Source organism: Microcaecilia unicolor, chromosome 2, assembly GCF_901765095.1.
Source record: "Microcaecilia unicolor chromosome 2, aMicUni1.1, whole genome shotgun sequence".
Lineage (NCBI taxonomy): Eukaryota > Metazoa > Chordata > Amphibia > Gymnophiona > Siphonopidae > Microcaecilia > Microcaecilia unicolor.
This window is the reverse complement of record NC_044032.1, coordinates 114,111,369-114,123,716: the sequence shown is the minus strand read 5'-3', so window position 1 is coordinate 114,123,716 and position 12,348 is coordinate 114,111,369. Positions and strand designations below refer to the sequence as shown.

The following is a 12,348-nucleotide window of genomic DNA, read 5'->3' as shown; positions in this document are numbered from 1 at the left end:
ATGCATTTGACAGCTCTGATGCACCAGACCCCCCTCTCCGACCCCACACTTAAAAAAAATTTTCGCTGGTGGTCCAGTGGACCCTGACCCCCTTCCCCGTGACCCCCCGAATGTTTTTAAAAGTTATCCCTAGTGGTCAAGTGAACCGGACCCCCTCCCGGTCCCGACCCCCCCCCCCCCCCGTACCCCTCTCTATACCTTTACAAGGTGGAGGTAAGAGGGCAGGAGCAATAAGCTGTTCCCTCCTGCCTCAGGCCAACCTGGAACAAACAGCGCTCAGGCACTGTCCAGTGCATTCTAGGTTTCACTGAGCGGGGCTAAACACCATATAAGGAGTTTTGTTCCTTATATGGTACTTAGCCCCACCACTATATTCCAGAATACACTGGGCAGGGCCTGGGTGTCTGTGCATGCACGGGCGAAGGGGTCCGCTACAGTGGACCACCAGGGAAATATTTTTTAAACGAGTCGGGTTAGGGGTCATAGGACCGGGGGGGGGGGTAAAGGTCCACTGGATCACCAAGGAAAATTAAGAAAAAAAGATTTGTGGAGGGCTCTGGGGATGGGGGTCAGGGTCCACAGGACCACCAAGAAAATAATTTAAAAAAAAGATTCATGGGGTGGGGGGGGGGGGGGGGTGTTGGAGTCCATTGGACCACCAGGGAAATTTTTAAAAAATGGGGGGGGGGGGGGGGGGGAAGCCAGGAGGTGAGAGGTAGGAAGCACAAGCAGGCAACTTTTGCAGCTGCATGCTTGTTCTTCCCTCCTCTCTGACTGCTGCAGAGCAGCCATAACATTTGCTTGTTAAATTACAGCTGATCTGGAGCTGTGCATCCCCTGGAATACACATTTGAATGCTAGTATTCTAATGAGCTCATTGTAATACATTTGCTTGGGGATCTCAGTGGCTGCTAACGGCACACGTTAGAGCCACGGAAAATCCTTTTGTGCATTACTAGCTACATAATCACTTGCTTTAGACTGGCTAGAACCAGTCTAAAGCAAAAGTTAATATATGGTAAGCTTTGTACATCTGGCCCTGAATCTCAGCATGCCGCCCCTTACTAGCAGGTGTCTATCGCTGAGGCCTTTGCCACTGTAAAGACGCTGGTCCCCTCTGCAGAATTGTAGGAAGCAGTGAACTCCTGAATAAGCAGGTGCTGCGGCAGCAAATGTTGCATGACAGCATCCTAGCTTGAGAGGAGAGCCTGTGGTGTGAGGTAGTTCCCAGGATGTCATCAAGGGAGAGTGAAGTTCCATTTAGTGGGGATTGGTTGCCTTCTGATGTTTCTCCATTTTCATCCGGATTGCCTCAGACATTATTGCATGAATCTATTTTGAAGCCATTGAAGACTCCTCTCCTACTGATAAGATCAGACAATATTACTCTGGATTTAGTCTGGGGGGGGGGGGGGGGGCTTGCTTCCTTGTATGCAGCAGTAACATTGTTGAAAAAGACGGTGGTTACCTTCAGTCAGTAGTGGTTTAAGAATGATAGTATTGTTTCATCTCTACAGTCTTTGGTCCGGAAAGGTGACAGTGAGCGTTCTGAGTCACTGAAAGTACAGTACCCCATTTTAGTTTTAATTTAAAATTTTCCATGAGCGTGTGCTCAGTGGTCTTTTTAGACTATGGCACTGAAATAAACGATAGTTTGATCCTTGCTTTTACCTATAGCCTAGTATTTACTTTTACCTTGGCAACAGAGGAAGGTCTGACAGATTCCTTCAGTTCTGGTTTTGTAAATAAGTTTTGTTATACAGCTGCTAAGTTTGAGAAACTGAATTCAGTACCATGCTGTAGCATTTTTTTGCATTCTTTTGTCACATAATTGGGTATATGTTTAAGCATACTGTTGTTTAACATTAGTACCCTCTGCTGCCATGCTGAATTAAGCACACCTGCTTATTTTCCTGTACTAAGCACAGCTTGTGGAATGGGGCAGACGATACTATAACTGTTTAAAGGCTCATAATTTTTTGTGTGTTAGTTTGTAAAGCTGTTCCTTTAGTATCATGTGCTCTGAAGCTTTCAGCAGTGTGCAGGTAAGAATAAAACATTTGTCCCCCACCTCCCATTTAATTAAAACATATCTCACTTGTTTTATTCTCTGGAGGTTAGCCTTGGAACAATCTCTTGCTGTCATTTTGTCACGGTTAAAGCAAAAGGATAAAGGTTTTATTTAAAGTTGCCTCTAAAGCAACAGATTAACCAAAGTCATAGACTTTAAGCTATGTCTCACAAACTGTTTTCATTTCTGTATCGTTGTCAAAAGCCAAACTCTGACAAACACTATAATCTGTTATATGAGAATTCATTTCAACATTTCAATAATTATTTTCTTAACTCTGACATCCATTCAGTTAATTATCCATTTTTCCATCAAAGGAAACTTTGAAAAAAAAAAAAGAAATATCATCATGGTCTGTATAAGCATGCATCTTAGCATTACTAGGATCAGCTTTAACCCCAAAAATAAAATATAAGACAACCCATGCGTCCAACTTCTCTTACATAGGCACGCGCATGTGGAACGCATTGCCACAAGTGGTGAAAACAACTTATGATTACCTAAAATTCAGAAAGTCATTAAAGACTCACCTATTCGGAAGGGCATATCCGAATGACCCAACTTAAATGACTCAACCCTGCAACACTTCACTATTAAAGATCGTATTGGACATTAATGAACTCTTTTACCTCAACCCAACTTGATTGAATCTTATCTTCCCTATCCCAATACAACATTTTGTACCTATCCCATACCGGATTTGGCGAATGCCTTCACGTTATTATGCAAGCCACATTGAGCCTGCAAATATGTGGGAAAATGTGGGATACAAATGTAACAAATAATAATAATAACATTCATTAAGTGAGAACATTCCTTACATTATAAGGTTCAGTAGTGCTATCCAATTAAGTGCTGCTAAATATGACTGGTTAGCCTCGAACAAATAATGTAACCAGGCAGGAGCCGTTTCTGACTCAAATCGCTTTGAATATCGACATATATTTTTTTTTCTTTTTTTTTTTTAATTTATTTTTAAAATCTTCTTTATTCAACTTTTATAACAATACCACATTACAATAATGTATACCATACAACAAAATATGTGATTTTAAGTTTGTTTTTTTTTACAAATATGCTAGTTCTTACTCTCTTCTTGATATCTGCCCTACAAATGTTATTAGTTCGGCCCCTGATACATTTCTGGGTCAACTTTTTAATTGATACAATTTTATTTGTCATCGGGCAGGCTCCCTGTTTCCTTGGGAAAAATAATTATTACACCTGTATTAAAGAATCAGAAGGAATCATGCCAATTAGTTTCTAATTACAGACCTGTGGCCTCTCTACCACTGTTTGTGAAGATAATGGAAGGGTTGGTTGCACAACAGTTGAGGCATTATCTGGATCTACATGATGTGTTACGTTAATCTCGATCTGTTTTAGATCAGCATATAGTACAGAAACTGTGATTGGTTCTCTACATGACAAGGCTAGATCTTTACTTACCCCCCAGTTTACAAAGCTGCGTGGCAATGACGCTGTGGCAATGGGCTGTGTGGGCATTAAGGTATCATTTTATTTTATTTTTGGTATTTTATTAGAAACTCAGGGTTATCAGATATACAGTTATGTTAATGACATCTGAGTTTTAGTCTCTATTGGTATAAATTTAGGGGAATTAGAAAAGGTGCAGAGAAGGGCGACGAAAATGATAAAAGGGATGGGACGACTTCCCTATGAGGAAAGGCTAAAGCGGCTAGGGCTCTTCAGCTTGGAGAAAAGGCGGCTGAGGGGAGATATGATAGAGGTCTATAAAATAATGAGTGGAGTTGAACGGGTAGATGTGAAGCATCTGTTTACGCTTTCCAAAAATACTAGGACTAGTGGGCATGCGATGAAGGTACAATGTAGTAAATTTAAAACAAAGCAGAGAAACATTTTCTTCACTCAACGTGTAATTAAACTCTGGAATTCGTTGCCAGAGAATGTGGTAAAGGCGATTAGCTTAGCAGAGTTTAAAAAAGGTTTGGACGGCTTCCTAAAGGAAAAGTCCATAGATCGTTATTGAATGGGCTTGGGGAAAATCCACTATTTCTGGGATAAGCAGTATGGAATGTTTTGTACTTTTTTGGGATTTGTGATCTGGATTGGCCACTGTTGGAAACAGGATGCTGGGCTTGATGGACCTTTGGTCTTTCCCAGTATGGCAATACTTAAGTACTTATGATGAGTTGGACACAATATCTGGTTGTACATCATCTATTCAAACTTGTATGACACATAGATTGAAGTTGAATATAGAAAAAAATGAATTACTTATGAATAGATACTAATGCTACGAATATTCCAGAGTCTATTTGCATTGCACAAACACAATATAAACTTCCTTCTGGGAGTTTACATAAATAATAGGCTACCTTTGCAACCACAAATAAACCATCTTATTTAGAAATCATTTTTCTTATGAAAAAACTGCGCTTAATACATAAATATTTCAAGCCTGAGGAGTTTAAACTGCTGGTTCAGGCTTTGTTGCTGACACAATTGGATTACTGTAACATTTGGTAGTTGATCTGATCTCATCAGCAGCTAAAAATAATGCAGACTATTCAAAATACGGCCATACAACTTATTTTTGCTTTGAGTAAATATGATAGAATTACTCCTTACCAAGTTAAATTACATTGGATACTAAAAGAAGCTAGGATCGTACTTAAATCAGCATGTTTTCTCTATAAAATTTTGCAAAGCCTCTCCCAACACTACTTATTTCAACGTGTAGTATTTGCTACTGCAACTAAGTAGAGAGGAGTGGTAGCCGTGTTAGTCCACTCTTAAGGTTATCAATAGAAATCAAACAAAATAAAACATAATCTACTGCATAATCTACTTCAACTAGAAATCATAGATTTCATAATTCTAGTTTAATTTGCTTTCCGTCTGTAAAGGAGAAAAAAAAGATGAGATTATTAGAATGCTCTTGGGCATTTCAATTTGCAAAACTGTGGAAAGAGATTCGCCTGTATTTTATAGTTCTCGTTCTTATATAGATTTTAGAAAGTGAACTAAAACCTGATTATTATATTAAGCAATATTTTGTGATCGATTTTGTATGTAGCTCTACTATAATGTATTGGGCTTGTATCCTCTCTCTTTTTCTTTCTTTCTTTTGTTAGTCGCTTAGAACTGTAAGGTCATAGCAGCATGCAAAACTTTGTGTTATGTTATGTTAAACACTAATTCCCACCCACCCTAACCCTCCTCAACCCCTATATTTTTTAACTGTTTGTAGCTAATAGTTTTTATTGTTACCTGTCTTGAACCCAAGTTGGAGGTCAGATTAAATTGAATCAAGGAGTAATTTTAAGGATGGGTTAAAAAATCTCAGTAAATAAATAGAAGTTGTTTAGAGCAATGAGGATCTGAGATGAGAATCAATAAATAGAGCAGTGAGGACTGAGAAGAGAATCAGTGCTATATTGCTACTATTACTACTACTACTATTTAGCATTTCTATAGCGCTACAAAGCATACGCAGCGCTGCACAAACATAGAAGAAAGACAGTCCCTGCTCAAAGAGCTTACAATCTAATAGACAAAAAATAAATAAAGTAAGCAAATCAAATCAATTAATGTGAACGGGAAGGAAGAGAGGAGGGTAGGTGGAGGCGAGTGGTTACAAGTGGTTACGAGTCAAAAGCAATGTTAAAGAGGTGGGCTTTCAGTCTACATTTAAAAGTGGCCAAGGATGGGGCAAGACGTAGGGGCTCAGGAAGTTTATTCCAGGCGTAAGGTGCAGCGAGACAAAAGGCGCGAAGTCTGGAGTTGGCAGTAGTGGAGAAGGGAACAGATAAGAAGGATTTATCCATGGAGCGGAGTGCACGGGAAGGGGTGTAGGGATGGACGAGTGTGGAGAGATACTGGGGAGCAGCAGAGTGAGTACATTTATAGGTTAGTAGAAGAAGTTTGAACAGGATGCGAAAACGGATAGGGAGCCAGTGAAGGGTCTTGAGGAGAGGGGTAGTATGAGTAAAGCGACCCTGGCGGAAGATGAGACGGGCAGCAGAGTTTTGAACCGACTGGAGAGGGGAGAGGTGACTAAGTGGGAGGCCAGCAAGAAGCAGATTGCAGTAGTCTAAACGAGAGGTGACAAGGGTGTGGATGAGGGTTTTGGTAGAGTGCTCGGAAAGAAAGGGGCGGATTTTACGGATGTTGTAAAGAAAGAAACGACAGGTCTTGGCAATCTGCTGGATATGAGCAGAGAAGGAGAGAGAAGAGTCAAAGATGACCCCAAGGTTTCGGGCTGAGGAGACAGGGAGAATGAGAGAGCCATCAACAGAAATAGAAAATGGGGGGAGCGGGGAGGTGGGTTTGGGGGGGAAAATGAGAAGCTCGGTTTTGGTCATATTTAATTTCAGGTGGCGTTGAGACATCCAGACAGCAATGTCAGACAAGCACGCTGAAACTTTGGTTTGGATGCAAGGTGAGATATCAGGGGTAGAAAGGTAGATTTGGGAGTCATCAGCATAGAGATGGTAGGAAAAGCCATGGGATGAGATTAATGAACCAAGGGAAGAAGTGTAGATAGAAAAGAGGAGGGGACCAAGAACAGAACCCTGAGGTATGCCGACAGGCAGAGGGATAGAAGTAGAAGAGGATCCACCAGAGTGAACACTAAAGGTGCGGAGGGAGAGGTAGGAAGAGAACCAGGAAAGGACAGAGCCCTGGAATCCAAGTGAGGACAGGGTATCGAGAAGTATGCTGTGATCGACAGTGTCAAAAGCAGCGGAAAGATCAAGAAGAATGAGGATGGAATATTGACCTCTGGATTTAGCCAGTAATAGGTCATTGGAGACTTTAGTAAGCGCAGTTTCGGTTGAGTGGAGAGGGCGAAAACCAGATTGCAGTGGGTCAAGAATAGCATGTGAGGAAAGAAAATCAAGGCAGCGGCGGTGAACAGCACGCTCAAGTAATTTGGAGAGAAAAGGAAGGAGGGAGATGGGTTGGTAATTAGAGGGACAAGTAGGGTCGAGTGTAGGCTTCTTAAGGAGAGGTGTGACCACAGCATGCTTAAAGGCAGCAGGGACAGTCGCAGTGGAAAGTGAGAGGTTGAGAATGTGACAGATAAAAGGAATAAGAGCAGGAGAGATGGCATTAAGAAGGTGGGTGGGAATGGGATCAGAGGAACAGGTGGTACATTTTGAGGAAGAAAGGAGAAGTGTAGTTTCCTCAATAGTAAGTTCAGGAAAGGAGGAAAGGGAATGAGGAGAAGGAGAGAGAGGGGAACGGACTAGTGGAGGGAGAGGTGGTGAGGTAGAGAAAGCAAGGTTTATCTTTTGAACCTTGTTGTGAAAGAATTCAGCAAGGGTCTGAGGAGATAATGAAGGGGGAGTTGGGGGAGGGGGCACCTTGAGGAGAGAGTTCAATGTGGTGTGCTGCATGTATGGATTGCTGCCTGGGGAAATTATCTTATATCTAGATTGATTACTGAGATTTGTAGCCTATCCTTTAGTTACTTTTTAATGTAATTTGATTTGACCATTCTGATAGGTGGATGCTTACATATAAAGGGGCATTTTTGAATGGCGCCGGCCATCTCCATGGCCATCTCCGTAAGTGGGCGGAGCCAACCATATTTTTGAAAAAGATGGCCGGCCATCTTTTTTTTTGATCATACGGTTGGGGCCCCCAAATGTCAGAGATGGCCGGCCTCAGTTTTTGCCCATAACGGAAACCGAAGCCGGCGATCTCAAACCCGGCCAAATCCAAGGCATTTGGTCATGGGAAGGGCCAGCATTTGTAGTGCACTGGTTCCCAACACATGCCAGGACACCAACCAGGCACCCTAGGGGACACTGCATTGGACTTCAAAAATTGCTCCAAGATGCATACCTCCTTTACCTTGGGTGCTGAGCCCCCCAAATCCCCCCCAAAACCCACTCCCCACAATTGTACACCATTACCATAGCCCTTAGGGGTGAAGGGGGGCACCTACATGTGGGTACAGTGGGTTTTGGGGTTTTTTGGAGGGCTCCCATTTACCACCACAAGTGTAACAGGTAGGGGGGGATGGGCCTGGGTCCACCTGCCTGAAGTGCACTGCACCTACTAAATACTGCTCCAAGGACCTGCATACTGCTGTCAGGGAATTGGGTATGACATTTCAGGCTGGCATAGAGGCTGGGAAAAATGTTTTTTATTTTTTTTGGGTGGGAGGGTGTTGGTGACCACTGGGGGAGTAAGGGGAGGTCATCCCCGATTCCCTCCGGTGGTCATCTGGTCAGATCGGGCACTTTTTTGGAACTTGGGCCTGAAAAAAAGGGACCAAGTGAAGCCGGCGAAATGCTGGTCAAGGCCGGCTTTCTTTTTTTCCATTATTGAGCGAAGCCGTCCATCTCAAACCATGCCCCCGTCCTGCCTTCGCTACCGTGCCGACACGCCCCCTTGAACTTTCGCCAGCCCTGCGACCGAACATAGTTGAAGCCGGACAAAATCCGCTTTCGATTATACCAATTTGGCCGGATTCAGGAGATGACCGGCCATCTCCCGATTTGTGTCGGAAGATGGCCGGTGATCTCCTTCAAAAATAAGCTGGATAGTGTACCTGTGTTATCAGAAAAAAGCTAGTATTGTGCAAACATATTTGTCCAGTTCAGAGATGGTTCCCTGCTGTTTGTTGATGTATACACAGAAGGACAAAAAACCTTTGCAGGCTTGCAATCACAACAAATGGCAAAGATGACTCAAATGGAGGACTGGACATGCTCTTGAGTACAGAGTTTATTGAACAATCTACAGACTCAACACGACTGTGTTTCGGCCAATGGGTCTGCCTCAAGAGTCTCTTTAATGCTGTTAATATTGCAAATGTTTTATCTCAGGCTAAGATTGTAGAAACAATCTATGCCGGTAGTAAGCCTTGGCGGAAAGATGAAAAAAACGCTAGTACTAACTAGACTGTAGTCCTCAGGAGAACTTGTGTAACAACTTGCAGGACTGGCGTACAAAGCTTCTCCTATCCAAACAGAGAAAATAGGTAGGCCCATTAGCCAAAACACAGCTGTGTCGAGTGTGTAGGTTGTTCAATAAACTCTATACTCAAGAGCATTGTCCAGTCCTCCTTTTGAGTCACTTTCGCTGTTTCTTGTGTCCCTGCTATCTGTGACACCAGGTAATATCTTGAGCCACAGGTGACCTAAAAAGATGTGTTTCCAGCAGAGATAATATTCCTGTTTGGATATCCGGAATCTTGTAGGAGCAGTCTGCACCCGTTACCAAGCAGTATGTCTTGCCATTTGGTGGATCTCTTCACGAGATCCGTTGGCGTCAGTGAAACGTCCTGGATGCTTACAGTTTTCTTAGCAGAGTGGACCACCATTGTGCTGTGCTACATTATTATATACATCCAGTGTTACCACCCAAGCACATAGTGTTGGTTGGTAGAATTGATCCCTGAGGCAGGTGTCTTTATGCTGAAACATGTCCCGTGTCGGTCATCAGTAAAGCATACTTGTACCACTCTTGAAAAGCCCTTTGTACTGGGTTTTCTTTGTGGGGGGGGGGGGGGGGACTAAATAATTGAAGTAAGTATACTGCTGTAAAATATATATTTTTTTAATTTCCAGGAAAACTGCTCACAAATGGAGAAACTTCTAGAAGAGCAGAATGAGGAAATGATTAAGAAAGTGATAGCACAGCACACGGAAAAGTCACAAAGTTTTGAGGAAGTAAAGAAGATGAAAATGGAATTCTTGTATGAGCAGATGGTTAGTTTACAGCAGAGTATTGAAACGTCAAAAGAAATATTGGAAAAGAGTGAAAAAGAGGCAGAGGAACCTGATGCTGTTACTTTGCTGAGTGTAAGTATAAATGTGTATTTTATATATTCATTCAGAAATAGATAAAGGCGGACATAAACATTCCCCAAAATTACCATGGGATGCCTGAGTTCACCCCGCGGTGACGCATTTTTAGCTGTAGTAAGCACTTCCTGCAGCCTAGTAAAAGGGCCTGTTGACCAGGTAGTGCTGCTGAATATCAGCATTGGCTGATATGCAGATAATTTCTGGGTAGCAGCCTGAAAAGTCTTCTGGTCTCCCCTTCCTCCTGACTCCCTCCCCTCTTCCCAAGAGCATTGGTCCCCCAAACAAAGACCTCTCTTCATCCCCTGTAAGCTCCACTGGGCCTACCTTTAAATCCTTAGTGGTCTAGAATAGAAATGGCAGGAAGGGTCTCCATTCGCTCCTGTCCATTGTGGCTCTGACTACAAGAAGGCTGTTGTGCCCTGATTTTGGTGCGAAGCCGCCATTTTGAATTTTATTCCGCCGTTTTTTGGCGATGGCTGCTGAGGGAGTTAAGCGCTGTTCCTGTTGTGGCAAGCGCAGATCAGCAGTGGGGCTCTGTAAAACATGCTGTTGTGCCAGAGGTGCCAGAGCCGGTGGTGGGAGGCGGGGATAGTGCTGGGCAGACTTATACGGTCTGTGCCCTGAAGAGGACAGGTACAAATCAAGGTAGGGTATACACAAAAAGTAGCACATATGAATTGATCTTGTTGGGCAGACTAGATGGACCGTGCAGGTCTTTTTCTGCCGTCATCTACTATGTTACTACTGCTGCTAGAGAATGCAGCAGCTATTTTGAAGCCAGAGCCATGATGGGCAGGAGTGAGTCAGGATCGCTCCTGCCTTTTCTACCCTAGACCACCTGGGATTGTAAAGATAGGACCTGGGGGGAGGGGTCATTGTTTGGGGGACCAGTGCTCTTGGATAGGGGAGATTGGAATTGCGGGAGGACCAATGCTCCTGAGACATTCTGAGAGAAGGCAACATTTCTCTGGGTAAGTGACCTTATTTTGCCCTGTGCTTGATAACTTAGATTGGGTTTAAAAGAGGAATTGTAGATTGTTGATAAACAGTTAGAATTTTAAAAAAGATGCAAACTTTATTAATTAGTCTCCTTACTCTTTTCCCCATAGTTTTAATACTTGAATTTTCTGCCACAGCATTATCAGATTATAGAAGGCACAGCAGGGTCTAGTTTGGTCTTCATTCCCACCACCCTTCCCTAGTTGCCACCCACCCCTAGCTCAAATCTTCATTTATAGTCAATTAATCTAATTAGGACAACTAGGAGAGTTTTCATTAGAGTTTTAGTTACATTTAATTACTTTCTGAGAAGCAAACACTGGATAAACTACACATACCATGATATCCCTAGTACCTTAAGTAGTTTTAGTGAAACAACTCTATAATACTAAGATGCAGACAACAGTCCAGCAGCAAGAGGGGTGCTATCCAGTCTTTTGTATTGAGTGTCACATGTGTGATTCTCTCCCAATTATATATGTGTGTGCTCGATGCAAAGAGCTCCTACCTCTCAGAGAACGAGTCCATTCTCTTCAGGCTAGAGTAGCAGACTTTGAGAAGCTGAGGGAGACAGAGAGGCACATAGATTAGGCCAACAAGGATGTTGTAGAGAAGTCCCACCTCCAGTCTGGCAGCCCTTGTGCTGCCTTGGAGGAGGGAGGTCTTCTAAAAGGAGAGCATCACTCTGGTGAAGCTGGAAGTAATCTTGTAGCCAGGACCAGTCCACCAGGGGTTGCAATATCCTCTCGCACCGAAGATGTGTCTCCAGGAGCTTCTGCCCAGGAGGAAAGGGTTAGGATGGCTGTTGTAATTGGTGATTTGATTATTAGGTATGTAGATAGCTGAGTGGCTGATGGGCATGAGGATTGTGCGAAGGTGGCAGACCTCACGCATCACCTAGATAGGATTTTTGACACTGCTGGGGACTTAAAGGAATGTGCAGGACGTGCTGGATGTCAAGACTCACAACACAGATCAGCGAATGCGCCGGAGACTGGCACTGAAGAAGACTAAGGCTGGCGGGGGTTGGGGACCCCTGCCAGCAAAGGTACCTTGCGGCGGCGGTGGGTTGAAAGTGGCGGGGGAGGATCAGCGGGGGATCAAAGGTAGAGGGGGCCAGGACTAAATCTTTGGGGGCCCATGCTCCCATGGCCTCACCTAGCTACGCCCCTATGTGGAACAGAGAGCACTTCTGAGAATGCTACCTTGGAGGTTCTGGAGTTCAGCTTTCCACCTAACACCCTAAATTTGACTTCCAGAGCCTAGCTCCTACACTTTCCCATATCAATGGTACCTACATGTACCGACATGTGAGGTTTGCAACTTTCCACCAGGCAGGCAAGTGACCAAGTGATCCTCATGCCCAGCAGCTGCCCTGCTATCTACATGTCTTATGATGAAATCTCTAACTAAAATGGCTATCCTAGCCCATCCTTCCTGGGCAGAAGGACCTGGAGACACATCCTTGGG

General features: G+C 43.6%; 1 protein-coding gene across 3 annotated transcripts in view; it reads left to right on the top strand.

Moving 5' to 3' along the window:
* Nucleotides 1-12,348, top strand: part of CMYA5 (cardiomyopathy associated 5) — a 146,644-nt gene that overhangs the window by 70,329 nt on the left and 63,967 nt on the right. For all 3 annotated transcript variants that reach the window (XR_003940984.1, XM_030193228.1, XM_030193227.1), the window contains one exon: nt 9,640-9,873. Coding sequence is in view for 2 of the 3 variants with exons in the window: in XM_030193228.1 (XP_030049088.1) it covers nt 9,640-9,873 (234 nt within the window). In the remaining variant the exon portion in view is untranslated. The remainder of the gene's footprint in view (nt 1-9,639; nt 9,874-12,348) is intronic.